The 27,632-nt window shown below is 45.7% G+C and overlaps 1 protein-coding gene across 2 annotated transcripts in view; it reads left to right on the forward strand.

The window, feature by feature from the left end:
* The window catches only part of CHCHD3 (coiled-coil-helix-coiled-coil-helix domain containing 3), a 281,390-nt gene extending 270,996 nt beyond the window's left edge, over window positions 1–10,394 (forward strand). Inside the window, exons 7-8 of one of the 2 annotated variants that reach the window (XM_050937018.1) lie at window positions 1,256–1,391; window positions 9,649–10,394. In XM_050937018.1, coding sequence (XP_050792975.1) covers window positions 1,256–1,391; window positions 9,649–9,675 — 163 coding nt within the window. In that variant the 3' untranslated portion in view covers window positions 9,676–10,394. The remainder of the gene's footprint in view (window positions 1–1,255; window positions 1,392–9,648) is intronic. The other variant, XM_050937019.1, reaches the window with a different exon arrangement.
* Window positions 10,395–27,632: the final 17,238 nt, after the last annotated feature.

Genomic DNA, 27,632 nt, shown 5'->3' on the forward strand with positions numbered 1-27,632 from the left:
TAAAAAAACATCGTTTGGCCCTCATGCTATAGTGATGAATGCCATAGAAATGCCCTTTTTTACAATTAACACACAGAGGTAGCCAGTCAGTCTAATAATACTTAGCACTTTTCATCTTGAAAGCACCTTGCAAACATCCTTAGCTTTGAGGTAGGCATGCATTCTACCCCCATTTTACAGATGGGAAAATAGTGGCAGTTTGACTTGCCCAGGTTTACAGAGGGTGTCAGAGGGTGAGCCGTGCTTAGAGCTCAGGAATTATTTGTTAATTCTGCAGCACGATAGGCCTGGATAGCACTTCATGGATAAATGCAAGATGACAAGATACTTGCCCAAAAGAGGTTATATGGGGCACATTGGGTTAGCACAGTGGTTCCCAAACTTGTTCCGCCGCTTGTGCAGGGAAAGCCCCTGGCGGGCCGGGCTGGTTTGTGTACCTGCCGCGTCTGCAGGTTCGGCCAATCGTGGCTCCCGATGGCTGCGGTTCGCTGCTTCAGGCCAATGGGAGCTGCTGGAAGCGACGCAGGCCGCGGAACAAGTTTGGGAACCACTGGGTTAGTGAGAGAGATTGATGCAAGTGTCACGAATCCCATACAGTGAAGAAAACAGACAAAGTTCTTATTTAAATCACATACATACCTGGGAATTGGGCTTAGAACTTAGAGCCTTCAGCTCTAAAAATAACAGGATAACGTTTGAGCAAAAGGTCATCTCCGTCCGCTGGTGGCGGCAGTGGGTCCTTTATGTTCTCTGTGTGCCAAGTCCAAGAAGATAGCATTCCCTGCCTGTCCTACACACGCAGCCAGTGCATGACCAGCAGCACTATTAAGATGTCATAGAGATGTGCATTGGTGAGGCTTGACTTATCTTGTGGTTCACTCTGTAACTTTTTCTTATTGTAGGTGAAACCAGGCCTGTTTAGTAGCTTTGGGGCCTTTTAATAAGAGACCTATGCTCAGGTGAAGTAAATTGGGTGTTAGTGTCTCTAGAAACTAGAACTGACTGCTGGATCTAGAAGATGTAGCTGGTCTCTGGTCCCTAATAGTCCAATTTATAGCTCCCTTTTGTGCTTGTATTTTCTGTTATTCAGGTAACAGCACAGTATAGTCTAGAAGCAGCTTTCCTTCCTAGCTCTACAAAATTTTCCTTCCCTTTTACTATTTGGTTTACTTTTAACAAAACGGCTGGATAAAACCCTCATGAAATCTTTCTCAGACGGAAACTGTAAAATGTTGTTCTGTTTTTCTTTCCCCAGGCGATATGAGTCCCATCCAATCTGTGCTGATCTGCAGAGTAAGATTCTCCAATGTTATCAGCAAAACTCCCATGAGACCCTCAGCTGCTCTGCACTGGCCAGCCAATACTTTCATTGCGTCAATCATGCCAAACAGGTGAGTAGAAGAATGCAGCTACTGAATGGCTTATGGAAATAAGATGGAAAATACTGTTGGATCATCTTATTAATCCTTCTCACCTGCCAATGCAGGGTTGTTCCTAACAGTATGTTTTCATACGCTTTGAGGAGTCCAATTTTAAATTACTCAAGCAAAAGTGTTTCCATAACTTCCCTTGGGAGATTGTTCCACAGTGTAATAGGCATTACAGTTACCAAATGTTTCCTCGTATCTGCGATTTTAGCTGCAAGATAAACGGATTCATCTGAGTGGTATTTTTGTCATAAAATTCTATCCATAACATCACCCATTTCAGTGACAAGTTAATGCCTGTCCCAAACTGGCTAGCGAACCAGTCAGATTGTAGGAAGTTTTGATTTTTGATGTACGGCCAACTCCTGGAGTGTGGCATTGTAACCTGCCTAGCCTATCCTTATGCAACCTAATTTGCTAGCATTATAATTTTACCATATAGTGTAAACTTCTAATGTTCTATAAAAGTTTGGCTAGCCACTTATGTCAGAAGGATTTTTTAAATGGATGGTTGCAAAATATAATAAAGATTTTTTTAAAAGTCCGTGACTCCTTTAAAAAGCCAGCGATTTAACATTCCTCTTTGTATCTGGCTTGTAACTGCACAGTGTAGTTTTTAGGGGTCTTTGATGTATGCACATCATAATAGTGTAGCAGTTGGGTATTTTATTTTGTAAAAGTACAGCTCTTTATGTACACTAACAACCAACCAAACCTGCAGCTATACTGATAACTGAAGCACTTGGGTAATACTAGCTGACTCATCACACTTAGTTGTATTGCGATATTAGAACAGAGTAGGAGAAAGAGGCTAGACATGAGAAAAGTATATGTTTAAATTAGAGATAGGCTCAAGCCTCAAAGTTTGGGTTCAGTTCTCTGAACATAACAATATTTCATGATGGTTCAGATCTGGAGTCTTGGTTTGGGGCCTTCTCCAACTTAACTACCAACAAACATACTCCATCCTCAGAGGACAGGTCACTGATACACAATGATGAAGATCTCTTGGTAGCTGGGCACAAGCAAACAATATGCATTTTAAATATGGACAATGAAAAGCTATACATTTAGGAGCAAAGAATTTAGGTCTTACTTCACAGTGTTCACAGTGGTCCCTTCTGGCTGCAGAATCTGTGAATTTCTGTGTCTTTGAAGAAATCAGTGGGAGCAATGCTCACACCCCACAGCTTTGTATGTATAAAGCATGTGTTTAAATAAGACTATTGATCTCAATTTTTAATGTTGGTGAGCTCCAGTAGTTGAAAGGAAAACATCAGAGCGACTGCTCCAGTGTGTTAGCACAGACTTCAGCAAACTCTGCTGATTCTGATAACACAGCCTTGTTTCCTTTACTGTAGTTAATTATACCTGTAGTGAATATCAGCAAGAGTTTCACCATATCAGTTCACTTGGACCTTTTGGCAGTAACTCTGTGTCAGGGCAACTTTATTTGTACTGCTAATGGTCTGCTGCTGTGGAAATCTCAATCCAGCCAAACAGTCCCCGTTGTGCTGCTGTGCTAAAACAACTCGACCCATCTGAGGTCGGCAACGTGTAATAAACTTCTCTCTTTCTATCCTTATAATCCTTTGTCCGTGTAGTTAGGGTATTCCTTTCGAAATAGGAATCCCTGCTGGATTAGCAGTGCTGGAAGAAAGGCCTCCACCTGAACAGCTGCAGTGTGTTTGCTCTGTGTGTGTGTGGCGGGGGTGGGGGTGGGGTTGATGCGGGTGGGGAGAAATCTAAGCTATGGAAGTTTTTACGTTTTCAGCAACACTCCCCAATTCACTTGGCGGTGGTGAATTTCTCATTGTGAATGAGTAGTCCCAACCAAACATGATTCACTGTAGTAGACAGTTAGTATAAAGATCTGAAATGGAAAGGACCAGTTAGGTCACCTTTTCTGTTTCCTCTAGGAACGGAGGGCTGGTCCCTCCAGTATGTTCTCTTGAGTTTCTTCCTGTCCAGTTATAAATGCAGTAAGCACACTTCCATACTTCCCTTGATATTCACAGTCTAACAGATCTCACTGCTAATGAAATTTTTCATGATATCCAGCCTATATTTTTCTTTGCCAAACCTAATGCCATTTTATTTATTATTTTGGGGCAGATTATGATTGAGCCCTGCTCAGGCATGTAAGGTGTCAGGAAACGCAAGGAGCTTTGGACCACTGTGCAGGCATTGACCACAACTACATTCCTTGCACTCCCTTGAGCACCAAAAGTGCAACTGCATTTGTTCCAGTGGGGCACTCACCAGCCTGAAAGAGTTGGCTTTTTCTGCGGTCTTCTGGAACCTCCTTAATCCTGTGTCTCTTCAAAGATAACTGCCTGTAGTTCAGTAAATTCTTTAGCTAAATACCCTTTACCCTTTAGGATGCATATCAGCCAGACCCTGCTAATCTGTATATATTTAATTTTTCCAAATTTTCACTTACTAGCATGCGATGCCTTTCTGCTTTGAAATCTGAACTTAGCATATTGGTCTCCAGCATGTTGTTGTGGATGTTTATAGATATGGGTGGTGGTAGTTCTTTTAGTGAGTGGTTAATCAATAGTTATAGATTGCTTATAACCGTATAATGCCTTCTACTGATTTGCTTTAAATCGTCTAGAATACCTACTATTCATATTTTTAACATCTCTAAGTCATTTATAAACCCGTTGTAAACTAATATAAACAGTGAACAACGTGTCCCTTCCTCACAGGGGTATTCACAGGCATGAATTCATTCATGTTTGGGAGATGCTCATATCCTATAGTGATGCAGGGTGAGGAGAAGGGGGTGGAGGGAAATAAGTGTCCATTTTTTGCCAAACCTCTTGAGTGGGTGTAAATGTTTCCTGCACAAGAACTTGGGTTTTTTTAAAGCCCCTTTCTCATTCTCTCATTCATACATGCTCCCAGAATGGTGATTCATATAAGTTACTTCCTTAATATACCTGACTAGGGGGAAGCCTTCTATGATATGAAATATTTGCAGCCAGAAACAACAATCATATTGTGATAACGATCTTCAGTTCTCATCCTTTACGTGTTACAGCTGTAAATGTAATTATTTTCACCAGCTTATTACTGAAATTGTACAATTACTATGAAATCATTGTTGTTATATTATTGTAATGCACAGCAGAGTTTAACAAATGAAAATGTGTGTTAAAGGGGATAAATAGAAAGAGGATTCAGGAATGAAAAAGTTAACTGGTGTTGGCTACCAGAAGCAAAACAAAAGGGAAAAAAACTTGCTAGGGGGAATAGACCAAGACACTAAAATCCAAATAAGTGAACTAATCCGATTTCCAGGTAGGGAAGCTGGGCACTTGTGCTCAGGCAGAGGATTCTCTGTGCTTTTCATAAATTGAATTTATTGACTCCTCTTTCTTTCCTATCATGCTTATAATCACTTCACCCTCTCTTCAGTATGCTCTTTATTTCTCTCTCTGTGTAATCTTATGTCTCAATCTCGTCTTTTCTCCTCTTCTTAGAAAAGCCTGGAGAGCTGCTAATACTAAGGAATTTGACATCTTGACTTTAAATCTGTAAATCTTTACCTGAAGTCCTAGGAAGCCGGTCTGATAAATAGAAGTGTATTATTAATATTTTTCATACTATTTTAATAGTGGGAGAGAAGAAGATACTTATTGCCATCATTAAGAGCAGACACTATGGCCAAGTCCTCGTCTGCATTTTTTAAAAACTTCTTTCACTGTTGCAGTACTACCAGTGATAGTAACAATGGGAGCACTAATCTAGACTACCAGCATTTTTATCACCCTGTTATTAGTTTATGCAGAGCAAATATAGATGAGACATTAGTAAAACCCCCTGAACTTCGCCTACGCTTTGGACTCCACCATTGCTACCAGTCGGTCCTAATTTTCTGGTTGTAGACTCATCCATACTATACCCTGACACAGCCTGTACAATTGTAGCTGTGCTAGGCATGGATGCCAATTTCGACAGCCACGTTAGGCTGTGTTTGAAAATACTTTGAAACATGGTATCAAGCCTTAGCCTAACCTACACTACAAACACATCCCTGCCAGAAAGCCTGATTACAAAACATTGTCCCCCAGCCTAGTTACAATCGTGATTCCAGTTTGTAGCATAGAGTGGACCTTAATGGTGCTTCATAGCCAGAATAAAGCCATATTGGACCAAGCCCTGCAATAAATGTGTTATCTTTGGATTTTAGTGAAGCATTTGATACTGTCCTACAAAATCTGAATTGAAAAATTCTTAAATTTGGCATGGCTGGGAAAACAGAGGTGGAGTGAAAACTGGCTAAAAGACTTTAACGAAGAGTAGCAATAAAAGGCAGTTTATTAAGCGGGGGAGTCAGATTGAGGGAGGTATCTGCCTCAGGGAGTACCGTTTGGACCATTCTCCTTTGACACCTTCATTAATGACTTGGAAGAGCGAGAAGAAATGGCAAACTGGTGAAAGCAGCACATGCTATTAAAGTGAGACTAACTGTTACGACCAATAGAGAATGTACAGGAGTTAGAAATGTAGGCAGAAGTTAACAAAACTGCTGCTGCTTCTGGGGAGAATAATCTGATTGCAGACGCTCTGGCTGGAGGGAGAGAAATTGGGTAAGCAGTAATGCTGAAGTAAGGGTGATAGCAGGCAGAATATGAGACCACAGAGCAGGCTGGTGATAGTCCCTCCACTCACAATGGTGCCACAAACTTGGAGCATTCCATTCAGCTCTTAGTACAGGGCCAGAAGGATATAGGCTAAGAGGAGACGAATGGGAGCAGCCTTCCAAGGGAAACAGTGGAAGCCGTATTGCTTTGTAATATTTGGAACAAGACTGGCCACCCATAAAATAAATGGGAATGGCCCTGCACTGGCTGGGAGATGGACGAAAGGATCTAACAACTCTCTCATTCTCTAATGTCAGTGGTAATAGTTACAGAATTTAAGTTGATACTGTAAAGACTTGGCAAAGCACAGTGCTGCCATTTGCAACCAACCAAAAGAGAAAACGGGGCAGCATAAATGACAATGGCTGAGCTGTAATTCAGAAATCAGGCTGAAACCTCTTTCCTGGATAACAGATCAACTATATTTGCACAATCCATTAAGATCTTTTTAACAGAGGGAGACGGCCCACAGTTTTCAGCCTCTGAGGTTTTGCTCCTAATTTACACGGGTCCCTGCTGTTTATTAGTGAGCAATAGAAAGTACTCCCACCCAACCAATCCCACCTTCTCTGTGCCATAGAACACATCCTTCGGTGTGGAGATGAAATGCTGTAGACAAAAATCTGTGGATGGGCAAATACCTGCAATTTCTTTCCTCACCTCCAAGATTTCAGTGTTAGCAGGATCCTAAGCAAAAGAAACAATTTTTAAATTGTGACTTGCAGATCTTTTCCCCAGATCCTTTGAGATTTTCCTGTGTTAACTTATGCAGTGTTAAATTTATGCAATGTTAATATTCAGACCAACACCAGTTACGTGCAAGTTTTCATACAACCACTGCAGTAGAGCCTTCTAGCTAAAATAGCCTTTGTCAGTTCTGCGGAAACCTCTTAGGGGATGCTGTAAAGATTGAGATTATATATTTCATTAACTAATAAAAGGTTTACTCTGCTTTGTTTCTAATAGCAGCTAAGGAATGTGAAACTGACCTGTTTTACTTTGTCCTCATTTATTTAATCTGTGTTTTGATCAATGTTTGTGATCATTGGGGCAGTTCTCTTTGTTTCACACGTATGCTTGTGGTGCAAAGATCTGCCCAGGAACTGCTCCTCAGTGCAATCTTTTCCTTACACCCGAAGTGCTCTTTGCAGGTTATCTTCTGAGCTTAAGTAAATGTATCATGTGAGTGTGGTTAAAGTTATAAAGACAGCCTACAGCTTTCCCCTTTATTTTGCTACACACATGCACACTTTGAGAACAGCCCCTATCTGTTAACCTCCTCTCTCCTGATCTCTAAATTCCTGGGCTCTTGACTCCCAGATCACCACTGGTGAGATGGAAACTCTGCCTTGTCCCACCATAAACTACTAAAGTAATTGCTATCCGATGACGGTAGCCTGGCTTTTCCCCCGTCATTCCAGAGCATGTAACTTTTCAAGGTGTGCATTTGGGGCTCAGGCCTCAATTAGGCCCATCAATTCCAAGAAAAGATTCACAGTTCCTCACCTACCACTGCTACCTTTTTTGGACACCAAGGACTAGGAGCAACAGATCCCTTCTGGTTAATCTCCCAGCCCTCCAGCAAATATAGCTTCCACCATGCTTTTACCATGCTGCTGGCCAGTCTAGTACCAACTCCCACTTAGTATGTTCTTTACTGAGCCAGGTACCTATCCTCCCTTACCTCTTGGAACCTGTAGATGTTTTTGTTTCCACTAGCCTTCTCTCTCACAGGCCATAGGAATAGGAAATCCTCAGCGAGCCCAGTAACACATCCATTCGGGTCCCTACATCCATGGTGGAGCCCATTGCCTGGTACAGTACAGTAACTCCTTACTTAACGCTGTAGTTATGTTCCCGAAAAATGCTACTTTAAGCAAAATGATGTTAAGTGAATCCAGTTTCCTAATAAGAATTAATGGGGAGGGGGTAGGTTCCAGGGAATTTTTTTTGCCAGACAAAAGACTATATTTTTTTAGATAGATAATTATATGCGCGCGCGCACACACACGCACACATATACACAGTGTAAGTTTTAAACAATTTTAATACTGTACACAGAAATGATGATTGTGAAGCTTGGTTGAGGTGATGGAGTCAGCGGGTGGAATGTTTCCCAGGGAATTCCTTATTGCTAAATGATGAACTAGCACTCGGCTGAGCCCTCAAGGGTTAACACAGTGTTGTTAATGTAGCCTCACACTCGACAAGGGAGCACGAATGGAGGGAGGGGAGACAGCATGGCAGAGAGAGAGAGACACACTGTGTGCGCGTGTGTGTGTGAGAGAGAGAGAGAGAGAGATGCATGCACATTGCCCCTTTTAGTACGCTGACCTCACTCTAAGTACACCCCCTTTTTAAGCAGATCAGCAAGTTGAGACAGCAGCTGCTGCCAGCAAACTCCCTCCATCCTGACCCCTGTCATGTCTCTCCCCTCCTCCCCCGCTGTGTAGAGATGGGAGGCAGAAGAGGGGGGAGCGGGCACCCTGACATTAGCACCCTTCTTTTCTCCTCCCTCCTCCCCCTCCCCCCCCCCGAGCAAGCAGGAAGCTCCTGGGAGCAGCTCGAGGGCAGGAGCAGCACATGGCAGTGTGGGGAAGAACAGCTGAATTGCCTGGTAATTGATAGCCTGCTGGGCGGCTGCTGCACCAGGAACTTAGGGGAGTGGAGAACTGATGGGGGGCTGCCAGTCTACCCTGGTGCCAAGCCCCCACCAGCTAGCTCCAATGGGCTGCTGTTTCTGCAAGCAGTGCACAAAGGCGGCTGCCAAACAACATTATAAGGGAGCATGGCACAGCTTTAAACTAGCATGTTCCCTCATTGATCAGCAACGAAACAATGTTAACTGGGACAACTTTAAGTGAGGAGTTACTGTACTCTCCCTTCCAGATGCAGGATATGCTGGTGGAGCTTGACAGGTCCCTGATGTGGGGCTAGAAGGAACATCAGTGCAGCCTGTGAACTCTTGATAATGGAGCACTTGAGGTAGCCACACAGCATGAAACTTCAATGCTGTTACATCTGTGTGGCCTGATGGTGCATGGAAAATGACCTGTGGAGCACATGGTCAGGGTGACATGTTCAGAGCTAGCAAGGTATTTTGATCCTGCCTCTCAGGCCCCAGGAAATTGGGCGGTGGGGGGGTTGGTTTGTTATATTTTTAAAATGTGATGAAAGGTGAGTATCCTAAAGACCTTAGGAATAGGATTAACCTACTGACCATTGGGGATGAGTTTTTCCTTATTGTATGGGCAGATTTTTTTAAAGGGGGCCTAAAATGGCTAGCAGCCATAGGCCCTACTCTTAGGAAGGATCAAAGGCATTTTCCCACCAGCTTTTCAGTGTGCTTCTGGTGTCCTGCTCATTGAGTCTACAGCACTGATGCATTCTGTCTCCTGGTCCCCTAACTTTGTTATGTGGTTGCACGTATGCTGATACTTTTGCTTTACAACAGCTTCCCTTGAGTAGAGGTAACGTGCAAACAGTGTATCGATGTTGCTGACATTTCAGAGAGCATCCAGTATAGCTTTAGATGTTGAAATCTGTGCTTCCCCCTTTTTTCTTAGCAGAGCATGCTTGGTAGAGGAGGGTAAGGCAACATCCAAATCAAGCACAAAGCCATCAACTCTAATTCCAGCAGCAGAGCGTTTTTCCCAAGAAGATGACAGCCCATTTACAGAGCAGACCAATAAACAGAAGAACAGGAAGAGCCATTCAAGAGCTGCAGCCATCACAGTTCAATCAGCGTGACCGTTTGAAAAGCTAAGACCTGTATCTTATTACATCAGAAATGATACATCCGAGAGTGCTGTTCAGTCGTCGTAAAACTCACTTATCGGTGACTGAAAAAAGGTAAAGAAAAAATATCTTCCATTGACCTTAGAGGAGAGGAAAATGTCTCCAAACGCTGCTATTTCGTTGTACAATCTCCTCAGTGACTCCATGCAGTCAAATCCAGGGGCACGTAATGCTTAGTGTCCCAGGGCAGGGCGACACTGTGGGAACTGGCCAACTGCTACTCCACACTATAGGGCCTGGGTTGACTGCTGCTTGTTAAGAACTTTTCCTTTTTATATGCACTTGAAGGAATGTTTGCTTAACTTATTACTAAGATTATGTAACCAAAAAGTCCCCATCTTCCTCGCCATGCTCTCTGCTGGAATAATGTTAAATACTTAGAGTGCGAGGTGTAAAATGGCCTTTTGTTACATTCTGTCGGTAACCTATGATCATGTTGTGCTACCAACTGTCATCGAGTATTGAAAATTATGTCTCACTCTGTATCGACAATAAATATATTTTGTGAACAGAATTGATGTTTCGATCTGGTCTGCTTCTTTCCACTGTTCATAGTCAGCTAATGCCCTCAGTGTGGTTTGGGTCAGTTGCAGCTGGGATTGCTCTAACCCCTAAAGCATAGAATTGTGCATTCCATGTCCACACCAGAACTGGGGGTCAGTGATGATACCCACAGGTAATAACTTTCACCCAGGGATTACGGAGCACTTTGCACAGGTGGTAGATATCCCCATGTTACAGTAAGAACACTATGGCACATTGATTTGTCTCGTAACCCAGCAAGCCAATATCAGAATTAGGTTTCTTCAGATACTAGATTACACTGTCTTCTATTGCTAATGCTGTAGTTCTGGGCTGGGAAGATGCTGCCCTGCTAGACAGACACCCTCCTCCAGACAAAACGTTAAACCTGCCTTGGAGGCAGGTAGAAGATTCCTTGCTCATTTTTGTAGAGTAGGGGATTACCTGTGTGTCCCAGCCAATGCTGTGCACGACAGCTGATCCATCTGACAACTCACTGCTGATTGATTTGTCCCTGCACCACCTGCATCTAACTCCTTATTTTGAAAAATAAATTGAGATTACCTTGAAGATGAAAGACCCTCTATCAAACCAATTCCTGCTATCTGAGTAACACTAACAGGGCCAAACCCTATTGTCCTTATTCTGGTAGTACTTTCATTGATTTCAATTTGTTTTTTTATCTGAATGGCTACTACAGCGTGCAGAGCAATTTATTTATTCATTTATTTTTGCATGATGATAAAAGTTTCAAATGAGCAACATATCTGGAACCCTCTGTTATTTATTTACTTGTTCTCATTCCCTAATTGGCTGCAATAGAACTGTATCCTGCCATACAATTGCAAGTGCACCTGCAGATCTGATTTGTATTCACAGTGTTTTCAGTGCTTCTCCTACCCTAATTATCAAGATGCTTTGTGATTAGATTAATTAAAGGGTTGGATGGTGGTTGGTTTTTTTTTTTTAAATAGTATAAAAAGAAGCTGGGCTCTTTTAAGTGTGAAGGAGCTGTGATAACTTAAGGAGAGGAAAATCCTGGCGTGCAATGTGGGATGCCAGGTAAACGGCTTGAGAGAAATAATAGGAACACAAGCGACATGTTTACACAGTGATTTGCTGTAGTGTTTACAAATCAACCGACTCACAAATTCTCCTTTATAATGTTATAACTGAGAACCAAGAAGTTGGCAGATCTTTCCTTGCCAGTCTCTGAATTGGCAGCAAAACACGACACTGAGGAAGGACTGACATCTTTGAGGCCAAATGATTCTGTACAATCAGAGAGAGAGATGCTGGGGGAAAAGGTCTCTCTTATTGCCAGCTGTTTATTAATTTCTCATTCTGACGGCCATGACCAATGACACCCGAACCTGCCTGCTTTTTCTGGTTGCATTCAGGGATTTGAGGTATTCTGCTCCTTGAAACATCTTCTGTGGTGTCAGCAGCAGTGCCATTAATATTTGTTACTTGGGTTTTGGGGCAACTGATTGTACAGAACGTGACTTGAACTTTTAAAGGGTGGTTGATCCAGTCTGTGGGCCAGAGTTTGCTGGACCCCCAGCATAAAGCATAGATATCACTGAAATTACCCAGGATTTATGGGAGTGTAAGAGGATAGAGTTAAGTTCTATATCTCTTCCTCCCTATCCCCAGTCATTCAAATTAACCTGAGACTGTGGAGTTATTCTGCCAAGGAGGCAGGCAATGCTAGCCCTTCTTTCTAAATTTTCTCAGAAGGCTAATAGATCTGCCATTACTCAGACGGATTTTGGAAGTACCTATTCTTTGAGTGGTTGCACATGGCCATTCCCCTGTCAGCGTATGTGCACCCAGCGGGCTGTTGCTGGAGATATTTTCCCTCAGCAGGACCCGTTGGGTTGGTACAAGTGCCCTTGCTACCTTGTGCTGCTGCAAAATGGTCTAAAGCAGGGGTCCGCAGCCTTCGAGAAGTGGTGTGCCAAGTCTTCATTCATTTAAGGTTTCACGTGCCAGTAAAACATCTTACATTTAGAGGGGCCGGCAGACGGAACCCCAGACTGGCTGCACGGGTGGCAAACGGAACCCCAGACCTGCAGCGGGCTGAGCCACTCAGCTGCCGGTCTGGGGATCCGTCCACCGACCCCTGCCAGGCGGGGTCCCAGCTGCCGGCCCCGCTCAGACCACTGCTGGACCAGGGTTCCATTCATCCAGGCAGGCAGCGGGCTGGTGGCCGGGATCCCAGCTGGCAGCAGATTGTCACTAAAAATCAGCTCATGTGCCGCCGGTTGCGGACCCCTGATCTAAAGGGTGGAGACATCCCCGCCCCCATTAGTTCCTTCTTACTGGATAAGCCTCTTGACAGATAGGGGAAGGAGGGTGGTTTGTGGAATGGGCATGTGCAACACATCTTGAAGAACTACTGTTATGAAAAGGTTAGTAACTGTAACTTCAAGTGATTGCATACATCCATTCCCCTATAGGTGACACACAAGCAGTTTGAAATGGAGGTGGGATCGGAGTCTACTTTGACTATAACAGGGTTCAAAAAAGAACTAGATAAGTCCATGGAGGATAGGTCCATCAATGGCTATTAGCTAGGATGGGCAGGGATGGTGTCCCAGGAGTGCAAGTACAGCAGTAAGGTACGGTACGTCGTACCAGTAAGATATTTATAGCTGGAACTCCATACCGGAATGACACAGGAGGAGAACGTGGAGACGCTGGGTGGTCCCACACCGGCAACTCCTCTGGTGCAGCTGTACCACCCCCAGCCCCACCTCCAGCCCTTCCATGCAGCTGCGTCTCCTGTCTGGGATCTGGAGGGCAGGGCTGGGTGCTAACCATGTTCTGCTCCTTTCTCCGCTGCGGATCCGGAGAGCCCTGCAGTTCAGTTCCGTCCATGACTTGCCCAAGGTCACCCAGGAAATCTGTGGTAGAGCTGAGAATTGAACTCGGGTCTACCAAATCCCCAGCTAGCCCTCAGTTAACAGGACCGCCCTTCCTCAAGTGCTCCATTGTCATTGTACTGATATGCTTTTGCATGAATGTCCTAAATCATAAAAACCACCATGTTCAGCTGCCTGCTGATCAGTAGTCCAGCACTCTCTGCAGTTCAGTATGTGCAGTGATTGAGAGGAGCCATGTCCTCATTCCAGGTACATCTCTGTAGGGCTTGCAATCCCTACCTCTTTCCATATGCTTATCCTGGGACTCATCTGGAGTCCTTTTTTACACTGTGCCTCCACCCCAGGACATCAAAGAGGAGGACTATGAATTTTCTGAAGCTATGCCTACATATGCAGTAATAGCCAAACCACGGGCAGACAAGACATCGCATTATAATTGCCAAGGTTTGTAATTTTTCAGCCCCTTTAATAAGAACCAATTTTCATCAGGCCACCAGAAAAGACCACACATCTAGGCTTCCTCTCTGCCACTGTTCAATATTCTACCATCTACCCCTGCCCAAGCTTTTACGAATTAAAATTGTTTTTAGAACAGGAAAAGCGTGTGAGAGAGAGGGGGAAGTTCTTCTTTCTTGAAAAAGCGTGGACCATTTTAGCTTAAGCTTCCCACAATTATTCTGTCCCAGACAGAGAGGAAATCTGCCAAAGATAAAAATTGGAAACCGTATAAGTGAAAGAAAATGACTCCTTGGAGCTGCTCGGCCTATAATCAGGTTGGTCTTGTAGTTAAGACTCTGGACCTGGACTCAGGAGACTGAATTTAATTTTTGGTTCTGTCACAGACTCCCTGTGTGACCTTGGACAAGTCACTCTAAGTCCTGTGAAAATGTGAGCCTAAGTGACTTGGACTCCTAAGTCCTGTTCACTTTAACTTGGACTCAGGCTCCTAAGTCACTTAAGTGCTTCTGAAAATATTTACCCTTAGTCTCTCTGTGCCTCAGTTCCCCAGCTGCAAAATGGGTGCTAGTACTTTTCTTTGTCTCTTCTGTCGACTTATATTGTAAGGTCTTCGGGGCAGGGGCCTGTCCCTGACTCTCTTTGTGTACAGTTCCCAGCACAAGGGGCCCTGATCTCAGTTGGGGTCTTTTAATAACACAAAAAAACCTATATCCTCACTGGCTTTCTAGCTAGCTTTTCTCAGTTGGTCTAAGAGGACAATTTTGCCCAAGGTTTTAGCCAGGTACAGTGAGACTGGCAGTAGAAGCAGCAATGTTGATGGCTAATCACATCATTATGATCTTTCTTTTTTCTTTGTTTTTGCTTAACAAACCAGTAACTCTCCCAACTGAACAGTAGTAGAGGAACCAGTCCTGCTCCGGGACTCAACCACTTTCCCAGTACAGCACTCCTTAAAACACTAGGCTTCCTTTCCTCAGCCTCTACCTCTTGGTGCTTTTCCTCTGGAGAGTCTTGAGTGTGTGTGTGATTATATAACCTTGCAGAGATGTCACTTTCACCTTTGAAGGTAGCCCTGCATTCAGTTAAAATAAAAAAGACACTTGCGTATTAGCTTTTATATGCAGTAGAGGAGTGATGGGGTCAGTTCCAGGGTTCAGAAGGCCGTTGCTTCGCTGTATTTAGATCTGCCCACTTTGGGAGGTCTTGGGGACTGGGGAGATCCAGGTGGGATTCCTTCTGGTACAGCTAAATGTCATCTCTGGATCTGTAAAAAGTGTGTGTTCATCCACAAAAGTTCATGCTCCAATACATCTGTTAGTCTATAAGGTGCCACAGGAGTCTCTGTTGCTTTTTACAGATCCAGACTAACACGGCTACCCCTCTGATCTCTGGAACTGAAGTCTTCTGCCTGAGGAGAGGCCTCCTAGTAACTAGGTCTTGGTTTCAGTGCTTCCTTCTTACTTCTGTCTTGCTATGCTGCTCCCATTAGTGTCTGCATGTCAAGTTTGAAAGGCTGCCTCAGTTGCCTTACACCTTTGCTGTCAAATCTATAAATGAGGGAAAAGCCAAGGGCATGGCAGGCAGGTGCCTGGTGCTGACAGCCAAGGATGAAACCCATTTCTCTGTAATACTGTCAAGCTGCAAAGCTCAAGGAAACTATCTGCCATAGTGAAATCTGCTAGCTGGCAAAATTCAGCCTCTTGCTGGCGTTTTGTGTCACTTCCTAGCTGTGCTGCTCAGGAAGGTTGCAGGGTTATTGCTCCTGTCTCTGACGCGATTAGCATTTATTAGCATGATATGAAAGGACTTCCCCAAGCTCTCTCAGCAGGAAGGGGACAGGGTTTGGCAGTCCCCTGCCCAGCTTTGAAATATTAGTCCATGTCCTCCTTTGCTGAAGGACCAGGGTAAGGTCTTTGGAGAGGTTGAACAGGAATATCCCTTAAGGCAGTAGCCTGAAGTGTATCTCCCTCTCTCCAGCTGAGGCGTGGTGTGGTTGCAGATTAGGATACACAGTTTGTAGAGGGCAGAACAGAACCAATTTTTTAAATGCGATTTACTGTGTATAGCTTTCTTTGTATTCCATTAGCACCTAAAGACCCTAGTCAAGATCAGGGTCCTGTTGCCTTAGGCATTGTATAGACACTTGGCAAGAACTGATTCGAGCCCCAGAGATGCTGCTGTCTAAGTAGACAAGGCAAATCAAGGGTAGAATGAAAAACAGAAGTAAAGCCACCCACCCATGGTCATGCAGAACATCAGTTGCAGAGCCAGGAAGAGAACCCAGGTATCCTAGTCACTGGACTGTAGCAGAGTGGATCTCTGCTCCTGCCCTGAAGGGATTAAAAACAGCCTGGGGAAGGGGCTGGGGCTGGAGGAAGCAGCCTTTAAGCTGGGCTGATTAGGGAAGTGGCTGCAACTGGGGCCATGCCCCAAACTAAGCCACTGGGCCTAATAAGTAGGCCAGGGAGCCAGAAGCAGAAAGTCTCTCTCTCTCTCTCTGACTGCAGAGAAAGACAGGCCTGGCTGCTTGGGGACTCACTCAGGGGACCTAAAGGAAGGCAGGGCTAGGGGGAAAAGCCTTAGGAGCTGGGAAGCCCTAGGCCAGCAACTCTCCAGGCTGCAGGGCCTAATTCTAGGCCTCCAGGGTACTGGGCTTGCAGAGGGGCAGCCGGAGGGTGGGTGAAGGCAGCCCGGCCAAAACCCGCTTTGCCTATGATAAGTGGCTGATACTGCAGTCTGCCGCAGGGCAGGGGGCTAGACAATGACTGGGTAGTAGCCAATACTGAGACAAAGTGGGGATAGTGGGGTGGGGTTCCCCTGGGAGAGGGGTGACCCAGTTAAAGAGGCACCGAGGTCCAGGGAGGGGCCTGGGGCCAGCAGAGGACAGGTGGATCACCGACCTGCAGAGGGCGCTCCGTAGCTGGAATCAAGCTAATTCCCTGAAGCAACCAGCAGGAGGCGCCGTGGGGGTGAGACCACACGTTTACGTGGACCATCCTGCTTCTCATGCCTCAGTTCACCTGTAAGACAACTGGAAATCTGAGGATGAGTCCTGTTCTCTTATCATCTCCAGTATAAATGCTAACTGGCCACGAGATGGGTGTGATAGCCCTGAATCTGCATGTGATGTAAAGTTAGATGCCTTCTCTATTGGTTGGTAAATGGCAGTGGAATTCTGAATTTTGGCCGGTGAATTTGCAATTAGCAAATGTTTTCCTTGAACTTGGTTTTCTGATTGGAATCAACACCACCTTTCCCCACTCTGCTGGTTGGGGAGAGTGTGACAATTCAGATCACAGCCTCAAGTGTCATCCCTATTTTCAGGCCCTCCAGATATATTGCCAGTATCTTCCGGAGGGAAAGCCTAATGATTTATATTGAAGTAGTGCCCCAAGATCTTGTGACCATGTGGGGACTTGGTGTCTAGCGTATGAATTTTGTTTGAGATTCTGAACTCTGCATGTTTAAGCCCTTATGATTATACTGGTTTTTGTCTCATATGCCTTGCGCGAAGCAGATGGGGGAGTGGCACCTGCATTTCTGTCTATAAATACACTAATCATTAAAGACAATCAACACCTGAATAGATGAGGCCTGAGCAAAACAAAGAAGTAACAGTACCTAGAAAAAAAGTTTTCTCCAACTTCTGTCCAGAAGCAGTTGCCTGTTGTAGGCTTTGTGGGGGCAGGAACTGGCTGGCAATGGCTGGAGAAGACACGTACCCTTAGATTAAAGAAACTGGCAGATCTATGCACCGCACGCTTCTGTCGCTGACACCCACCCTACCACAACCCCATTTGCTTGCTGTGCCCAAAGCTTGCCTCTGGTCTTGTCTTGGACTGTACGTGCTTCTAGGCAAGGATTGTTGTTTCTTACTATGTATGCACACTGCACCTAGAAAAGTGGGGCCCTGGCTGGCACCAGTCACAGCCCTGATCCAGCTCCCGCTGCTGGACACTCCCGAGGTTGTGGTGTCTGGGTCCCAGCACACTGCGCCTGTGCGCATTAAAGCATTCCCAAGTCTGAGCAGACTGCCAGCACTGCCTCTGGCTCGAGGTGCACTCTCAGGATCAGATTTCTAGCACCCCCATTCTTAAAGTTTAGACCCCACAGTCCAGTTGCCTATGCCCTGAGGCTGCTGCTGGCTCCCCCAGACTCCCGTTGTTTAAGCAGCCTTGCCTCTGAGCCATCCCGCCATACATACCACCCTGATCCTAATCAGGGGGATGGGCTCTAGGGCAGCATGCAGTCCCTGGAGTGGCTTGATCCTGAATTAAGAAGGCTTTACAAGCTAACAGCACCACAGGGGTAACTGCAGGGTTTAGAGTTCAGTCCCAGTCGGGTTGTTGACCAGGAATCATTGGGAATTCAGCACGAATATTTGGGGGCTCAGGGAAGTCCAAGGTTTGGGGTTAATTACTGCCCTTATTTTAGTATTATAGGGCTGCACTGAGATTTCAGCTGAGCAGAGAGGAAATCCCTTAATTCACACGACACTGGGTAAGGATCAGAGCTAAATGTCAAGCATTCACGGCCTGGATCCTGTGAATCCTTATGCACATGCTTGGCTTTGTGCATATGAGTAATCCCATTGACTTCAGTGGAGCTACTCAGATTTATGCATTTCTGTGGGATCAGGGCCTAAGACAGCTGCACAGATGCAGCGTTGCCAACTCTCATCATGTTGTCATGAGACGAATGATAATTACTGTTTTCTTTAAAGCCCCAGCTCCTGGAGTCATGTGGATCTGTGATGATTTCAGCCTTTTTTCTTAAAGAAAAAGTCAGTTTCTAGCCCTTGTGGCTGTGGAGAAAGCTTCAAAATGTGACCCTGGTGTGATGTTACTGCCATGAACTGTAACCATATAGATCATTGTTGCAAGGTCCTACAGTTGCACCAACTCTTGTACAAAGGAGGTTAAAAAGGTGTTTTTGGAAAGGTGGTAATTTTCTAGTTCTGAATATGCTGTCTGTATATGTGTATCATTTTTGTATTTGAAGTTATGAATATTGGCTAGGTACTTGTATCTCAATGTGTTTGATTCTAAGTAGCATCAATGAAGCATTTGGTCAGCTTCTTGAGAAAGGACTATTCTGAGTAAGTATCAGAGGGGTAGCCGTGTTAGTCTGGATCTGTAAAAGCAGCAAAGAGTCCTGTGGCACCTTATAGACTAACAGACATATTGGAACATGAGCTTTCGTGGGTGAATACCCACTTCGTCATCCGACAAAGTGGGTATTCACCCATGAAAACTCATGCTGCAATATGTCTGTTAGTCTATAAGGTAACACAGGACTCTTTGCTGCTTATTCTGAGTAAGTGCCCAATCAAGAAACACTTAACTGACAATGGATTTTGGGAGATGCTAATCCACATCTGAGCTTTCCTGGGAACGTTCAAACTAACACATAAACAATGGCATCAGCCTGCAAAAATCTGAATCATTCATGGACATGTGACTTGCCCAGGTGGCTACAAACTCCATCTTGTTGCTGTGATTTTGCACAGAAGAACAAAGGGTTTTCTGCCCACAAGAGAGAGAATATAAAAGGCCCAGGAAGCCTCTCCATTTTGTCTTCAGCTGGCTCAAGAGATGGCTTCTCCATCCTAAAGAGATGCCTGAAAGAAACTGGAACAAAGGACAGCAACTACGGGGGTGGGAGTGATTCTTGACCCAAGCCATAAACTATAACATTGGTCTGAAAAGGACTGGGCCCAGACTAGGAAGGAGTCTAGTCTGTGAAAGAAACTTATTGGAACATCTCTGAGAGTGAGATTTACCTGTATTCAGTTTCCTACTGTACTAGGCTTAGACTTGTGTGTTTTTGTTTTGGTAATTTATTTTGTTCTGTCTGTTGTTGGAACCACTTAAATCTTACTTTTTATACTTAATAAAATCACTTCTGCTTATTAATAAATCCAGAGTAAGTAATTAATACCTGGGAGAGCAAACAGCTGTGCATATCTCTCTATCAGTGTTGTAAAGGGCGGACAATTTATGAGTTTACTCTGAATAAGCTTTATACAGAGTAAAACGGATTTATTTGGGGTTTGGATCCCATTGAGAGCTGGGTGTCTGGGTGCTAGAGACAGGAGCACTTGCTAAGCCGTTTTCAGTTAAGTCTGCAGCTTTGGGGGCGCGAGTCAGACCCTGGGTCTGTGTTGCAGCAGATTAGTGTATCTGGATCAACAAATCAGGGTGCTGGAGGCCCAAACTGGCAGAAGAAACGGGCTCAGACTTAGTCACAGCACATCCGGTGACAGTCCCAAGGGGGTCTCAGTGACTGAATCCATCACACCCAGTGAACCCTAAAGGCTCAAAAAGCAGAAGGCAAATACAAAGAACACCACATCTATTATATTTACGTAATCTCATGATTTTAAAGCTAATCTCATGATTTCCATTGAGGGGTTGATTGGAGGTGGATTTCAGGATGGAAGCTGAGGAGACCGGATACATGGCAGGTTCTTACTGCCCTACCTCCTTTTCTAGCCAGGCTGCCAATACTCACTTACCGCTTTTCTGCCCCATTTCTCATTTCAAGTGGTTTTCTTTACTTGTATTTTTTCGATGGCCAGTTATTTTTAAAAGGGCTGCTGTCAGCTTGAATTTCTTCTAAAGCGATTCCTTTTAAAAAAAACTATATTCTGCCACGGCCCCCTTTAAACAGTATGGCTTGCAGCTTGCAAGGAAGTTAGTTGTTGGGGTGAGGAGCCTGGGCATTGATAACAACTGCAGAGTTCCCAACTCTTGCTATTTTATTGTGAGGTCTCATTATATTTGTTGTTTCACTTCAAGCCCTGGCTCTTGGTGTCAGATGATTGCAGGAGAATCTCAGCTTTCATTACAGAGAAACAAGTACATTTCTAGCCCGCTTGATTGCAGAGAAAAAACTTGGAAATGTGACCTGAGTTTAAATCAGAAAGCTCAAAGTCCAGAGGGCAAAGAAAAAGAACCTCCATTTATTTGTAACCTCGGATTTTGAAGCAGTCTCTCATGAGTGTTGGAATGTTTGGGGTTGGCCACCCCAGGACAGGGGCATATGACCTGAGGCTGGCGCAGAGAGCGGCCCGTTCATTGGTTTAGCTGGCAATCACGGTTGCACATTGGGTGGGTAGGAAAGCTCCCTGCCTCTGCACGCCTCCCGTTCTCAGGTCACGGTTTGTGGTCTCATAGGAATGATAAGGAAGCATCTAGGAAACACTGAAGTAAACAGGCCTGTGTGGGTTTGTTTTTACAGGCTGGGAGGAAAGCTGCAAAAGAGGAGAGGGGAGAAAGAGCCGAGGTAACACCAACATGTTAAGTAGCCTCCAGTAACACAGCAGACAGTTGTGAATCCACTTTGAGCTTTTAGGATACATGCTGTGTGGCTGCTCCTAATGTTACTGTAAGCTCTGGATGTGCTGGGATCTGCATATCAACCTAAGTAAGGTTTAGGGCATTGAGTCTAGCAACATCATCTGCTAACTGTGCAGCACGTTCTCCTTGAATGGGGAGCACATCCATCAGGGAGTCTGTAATACAGTGAGTGGCTGCATCGTTACCAATCACTATTAAGTCTCCTCCGTTTTCTTTTTAAATGGAAGCTCTTTAATCTGATGTCACCGTAATATTGCTCGGTTTAGGAACAACTCTGGTTGCTGCCGCTGCTGCCAGGAAATCAGAGAGAGCAATAAATCTGTTGCGCTGAGCCGTGGTTAACCAAGGAGGGGGGAGATTCTCTGAGCAAGGCAATGACATCCTCCCCTGTTCTGTGAAATCTCTTTGAGCCATCTCAGTTCTGTGCAGCACCTGTTACAGCGCGATCCAGGGACCAGCCCTGGAGGACTCAGTTCCTGCTGCTCAGGCCCTCTTCGCTGTCGCTAACATGTCTGATTGTGTGTGGTGGGCTTTGGAAGGGAGCATGGTCTAATGGTCAGAGGAGCAGACCAAGAACGGGGGCATGTGGGTTCTGTTTCCTGTGCTGACACTGATTTACCGTGTGAGCTTGGGTAAATCACTTAACTGCTCTGTGTCTCAGTTTCCCTACCATACATTGAGGATAATTGGTGTGTTGCAGAGATTATGTTTTACAGTGCTTTGCGATCCCAGCATGAAGAGTGGGATCATTGCTAGGGGTGTTGTTAACTCTCTTCCCTGTCTGTCTAATCCATCCATCTAGGATCACATCAGGCCCTCATCACTGTAGTACCTAACCACCTCCCTAGAACAGAGCTAACATGATACAGAGTCTGTCACACAGTGACTGGCCCCTTTAAGAGGGAGGGAGGTCTATTGCCTCTGTGACTAAATATATGCTTCCACTGGGGAAGGCAGCACCCACTACAGCCTGTATGGTTTCCACTCCCCTCAACTTCCTGTTTAAATAGCTCAGCACTAGGGTGGGGGCAAGGCCTCCTTGATTATACCCCAAGCCATAAAGTATCAGGCTTGGAAGGGACCTCAGGAGGTCATCTAGCCCAACCTCCTGCTCAAAGCAGGGCCAACCCCAGACAGATTTTTGCCCCAGTTCCCTAAAGTGGCCCCCTCAAGGATTGAACTCTCAACCCTGGGTTTAGCAGGCTAATGCTCAAACCACTGAGCTATCCCTCCTTTGAAAGGGTCAACGGGGACTAGATTTCTCCCTCCTTCCCATATGCTTGCCTGACACTGCTCTTTGCTGGGTGGGTGTGGGAAGGGGACACCCACTCCTAGCTTTCCCTGAGTTGTCGCTGCAGGCAGGCGATGCTGAACAAGTGAGTCTTGTATTTTGTTCTGGAGGCATGAAGTCTGGTCATTCTCACTTCCTCTGAAAGGGAGTTCCATATTCTTTCCATTGACTTCTCTGGGCTTCTGGTCAGGCCCTTAACATCCAGTGTCATCCAAACTGTGGAGTTAAGTGTCTCTCCAGCTCCCCTCCTGCAGAGTTTAGCAGCGTTACAGCAGCAGAGGGGAGGAGCTCTGCATCTCCTGGGTATCAAACTCCCCCTGATTTATACCTTGCATAACTTTTCACTTAATGACAATATCTGGCTGGGGGATCTGGGCCACTCTGCAAACTCCATACATACAGGACACACTTCCGTCCTGGAGAAATTGCATTGCAAATTGCATTGCTTCTGGGTTGGAAACCAGCAGTCACTGGAACACAAGGAAGGGGTAATTCTGGCCAAGCGCCTCAGAACAAACTCTTCCTCTGGAGGGAAGTGCAAGGGAGTCTTTAATCTCCATGCCGAGCAGTCCGTGGTTCTCATCTGCAAGACCTGCAACCCCCTACCCGTACTGAAAGCTGCATGGAATTAAATGTATCTACCTTGAAAGGAGGAAGGATGTCTCAGAGATTAGGGTGCTAGCCTAGGATTTAATTCCCAGCTGTATATGCCTTAGTCTGTCAAATAGGGCCGAACACATTTCCCTACCTTACAGGGTGTTGTGATGCATTAAAGGCAGGGCGGTGCTCAGATACTATGGAATGGGGGCCAGTTACGTATGTGAGAGAGACAGAAAGACTGAGTCGATCTTTATGGGAAATGAATGGGTCAGTCAAACCCAGGCCAAGCTTTTCCAAAAGGAGGGAGGCGGCTCCATTTTTGGGTGCCCAACTTGACACTTTAAAAGGACCTGAATCAGAAAGTGCTGAGCACTGACCCTGTGAAATTCAGCTCCCTTTAAAGTGTGTGAACTTTCTTCCCCAAAATCACTGATCACCTTCGGCCCTGGTCCTTAAGACATCCCCACCCCTGAACAAAAGCTGTTGACAAGGGGATTCAAGTGGCTAGATACACTTTTTTTTTTCCATGGGTGGGATCAAAACCCACTTTCCCTCAAGGGAATTGTTTCTTTTCCATCCCAAGCGTAGCGCCCCCGCTCTACCCAGTTACCTTCTTTAATGCCGGTTTGCTTACAGGTTTTGATGGACAGGTCTGGGTTCTTCTGGATCCTGCCACCACCTCAGCAGGGTGTAACTTCTTTATTTTTCCCTATGAATTTATTTGGCAGTGCCTCCACCCCCCTCGCTCCTTCCTGGCAGGGTCACCAGGTCAGCTTGGGAGGAAAATTCTAACCACAGGGTAACCCCCACTTATCTGCCAGATAGTTGGAGACTTCCAAAAAACAAGACAAGTACATACAATATATTCAACACAGTAATTATATTAAACAGGAGACAAAAATAACATAACAGCGTAAAACACTATTTTTAGGATCACTGGTGCCCACACTGATAACATCTGTGACTTTCCCCAGTCACATGACTCGATGTAGCAAATGTAAGATCAGTGTCCCGTTTTTACGAGTACTTTGTAGGGGCCCTTGATGACCTATGACCACGATATCTTCTCTGCAGTGGTTTAGCAGTGTGGCTGACTGAGTTCAGTACCGCCCAAAGGACTCACAAGTGGGAGGAGGTAGTAAGTCCCTCCACAGATTTAATACGCAGCAGGTTGTAAAATCCCCAAACCCTCACTCCCTGGCTTGAGGACACAGTTCAGTCACAATTTCCGTGACTGACTGACTAAAAGCTGGTGCACTCACAAACTCCATGAATGATCCTCAGGTTCACCACTTTGGACTCCTCAGTCACTGCAGAGGGGCTGATCTCTGCTGGCAGGGATCCTCTTCAGGCAGGAGTCAGGCTGCTTCGGTCCCAGGATTTCCCCTCACCACAAAGGGGTGCAGGGCTCAAGGTGCAGATTACACAACTGTATAAGATCCAAACTGTCGTCTCCTATCCCAGCGTCCAGACACACTCCCAGCAGGCAGCAGCCCTGGATTAGCAGCCAGAGCAGAGCTGACCGTGTGGCCACTGGTCTCACCTAGGGAGCTGGAGGGTAGCTCAGCCTGGCTGGGGAAGTTTCCCAGGAAAACTCTACAAACTGGGAGTCCTCAGTGAAGAGGGAAAAGCCCAGCTGAGGGATCTTGCTTTTAGGTCCCTAGAGGCCAGTTCTCAGGGGGAACCCTGCATGCAGGCCTGGGACTCATCAGCTCCCCAAACAGCCAGTCCTACCCTTCCCCTGGCTGGCTCCAGACTGACTCAAAAATGGCTTCTCCCCTTTCCTGAGCACCCTGGGAAGGGCCTCTCACTCCCTATTGGCTGCTGGGCAGATTCTGTCTGCCTTGGCTTCCCCTCCCTACCAGGGACAGTGCGCCTTTCCCTGAGCTGCCAGCAAACAGAGCCCCAGGAAGCTAGGTAATCTCCTTGGGGTGTTATGATGAAGTTCTTAATGTTTTCTCTGAATAAATGTGTAGGTGCCTCAGTTTCCCCTAAGCATTTCTTAAGTATCTAAGTGGTGGGATAAGGGTGTGTGATTGTCACAGAGTCCTGGGAGGCCAGTGTGATGGTGTCTGCACAGAGAATGGCTGACGCCCTGTCTCCTGGCAAATGATGGCCTGGGCCCCTCCCCTGCAAAGGTGCCAACTGAAGGTGTTGGAGAACAAAGAGATCAGGTGACCTCCTGGCCTGGGAAAGAGACAAAGGCCAGAGGAGGGGCTGGAGAGTTTCAGTTTGGAGCTGGCTGGGGAAATGGAGCAGGGGCCAGATGGGTCTCTGGCCTCCCTGGCCCCAAGATGGACCTGACTTAGGGGTCCTGTTCTCTGTACCTACAAGCTCTGTTTGGATTGTGTTCCTGTCGTCTAATAAACCTTATGTTTTATTGGCTGGCTAAGAGTCACGTCTGGCTGAGGAATTGGGGTGCGGGGTCCACTGGCTTCCCCAGGACCCCACCTGGGCAGACTCGCTGTGGGAAGTGCACGGTGTGGAAGGGGATGCTGAATGCTCTGAGGTCAGACCCAGGAAGGTGGAAGCTTCTTGCCCTGGAGACAGTCTGCTCACAGAGAGGAGGCTCCCCCAGAGTCCTGACTGGCTTCGTATGGAGTAGATCCAGAGCATCGCCCCGGTGACTCCATGACAAGGTTACCCAAGATTCCCACAGGAGGTGGATTTCCATGACGAGAGCCTTCTCAGTTTCCTCATTTTCCAAGTGGAGATCATAATGAGAAGCCAGTGCTGGAATTTTGCTGAAGTCGTTAATAGTTTCAGAACAGATCCTTTCACAACACAGTGAAATGAATTCCTCGCCCATAACTTGCTTGCACAAAAAACAACACATCACCAGGCATTTCGCCCCCAGGAATGAGTTATCCAGAGCCCTGATTCCTTTAAAAATTCCACTTGCTTTGCAGAAGAACAATTCAAATGTATTTTGTTCCCTAGATCCTGGTGAGACAAAAGTCTTGAGAGAAAAATCATTGTTGGCTTAAACTTCAGCCAGCATTCAGCAGCAATTCATCACCTCCATGTGTGGTTTGAAGCTGGGCTTTCTCAATATTCAAGCTGGGAACACTCAGTCAGAAAGAATAGACTTGGGCCAGTGTGAAATATCACCAGCAAAATTCTCCCTAAACTGCTTTCATTTCATGCCCTTTGCTTTGCCACTAGACGCCATGCATGAAAGGGAAGGAAATCAGGCATCTCTTTATATTCCTTCCAGCTCTTTGAAAAGCACTGGGAATGTGGTGGGGCTTTTGAATTCATGGTCCTGCCATCTCCCATGGTCTGTTCCTAGAATCTTTGCTCATCTGAGATGGTACTTCCAGGGATTTATGCTAGATCATGGAGATAGAATACTAGTGCCGGTGGCATAAGTAACTATGATGATCACATCTCTATACCACAGCAGTGGATGTGCCTAGTATGCACACTAGTTTTCCTACTAGACTAGAGATGGGTCTTTTGCAGAGGCAAGGGGATTCTAGAGGGATGATTTTATAGATTAAGGCATAAGCGCTCTGCTTTCTTTCTTGTGAAGACTTTACATTCGTTCTTTCTTTCTTCTTGTTTCAGTTTGAAATAGGCCACCTCGTCTGTACTGTGCATGTCTTGCTTTTTGTTATTTGGAAGACACAGCACAATCTCTCTGGGAGTATCTGAGTTCCTTCAGTTCTGCTGCTATAACCCCATGGCACCCAGGTCTTCGTGGACATGTGACACCACAATGAGGGGCACATTCCAAATTCATGGATAGATACTAAGAGATGCTCTCCGTGATCACTGAGACTCAACAGCTCTCATTTCAATGGCAGTGTAAAGAGATGAGTGTGTATGGTTTGCCACCATTGGAACCTGCCTGATCTCAGTGGGAATGTATGAGATACTCCATTATGATTCTACGGCTAAAACTGTAATGGCCGTGATGTTATGGATGGTAGAGGGCCTAGTGGGGGAGGTGGGGGAGATTCCAGCACCAACCTCCTGGAGTAATAGCACTATGGTGAGCAGTTCTGTTTGAGCCTATTACCACAAGAGCTACACTTACAGGACTCAAAAAGACTGAGCCTCACTAGCGGGGTACAAAACATCGAGGTTCATTGATCATGACTGTGCTGCTCCGGAGATTCCCCAGCATGGTTGGTGGGGAGACAGTGTCTCTCTGGTTATTGCAAAGCCCTGAGCTGGAGTATGGAGAGGCTCATCCCTGGATTGTTTTCCCCAAATGGGGACATTGAGCTAAGTTTTCCCCAATGTCTGACCCCTGCACAGGTGAGTGAGCAGATTTAGAACTAACAGTTGGAGTGTACAGTACCATGCATGAGTCATTTGAAACTAAGCTTACATAAGAATTGCCAGACCAGATCAGACCAAGGTCCATCTAATCCAGTAGCCTGGCTCTGACAGTGGCCAATGCCAGCTGTTTCAGAGGAAGATGCAAGAACTGGGGGATAATTTACCCCAGGGAAGTCTCCTCTTATCCCCTAATACTCAGAGACTGATTTAAGCCCTGAAGCATGAGGAGGGTTTATACATTTTCAGACTTTTTTTTTATATTAACAAGAATAGCCAAACTAACAATAGCAATCCAGGTGAACATCCAATCCCTCTGCGAATCTTGGTAATGACATCCAGTG

Source organism: Gopherus flavomarginatus, chromosome 1, assembly GCF_025201925.1.
Source record: "Gopherus flavomarginatus isolate rGopFla2 chromosome 1, rGopFla2.mat.asm, whole genome shotgun sequence".
Classification (NCBI taxonomy): Eukaryota; Metazoa; Chordata; order Testudines; family Testudinidae; genus Gopherus; species Gopherus flavomarginatus.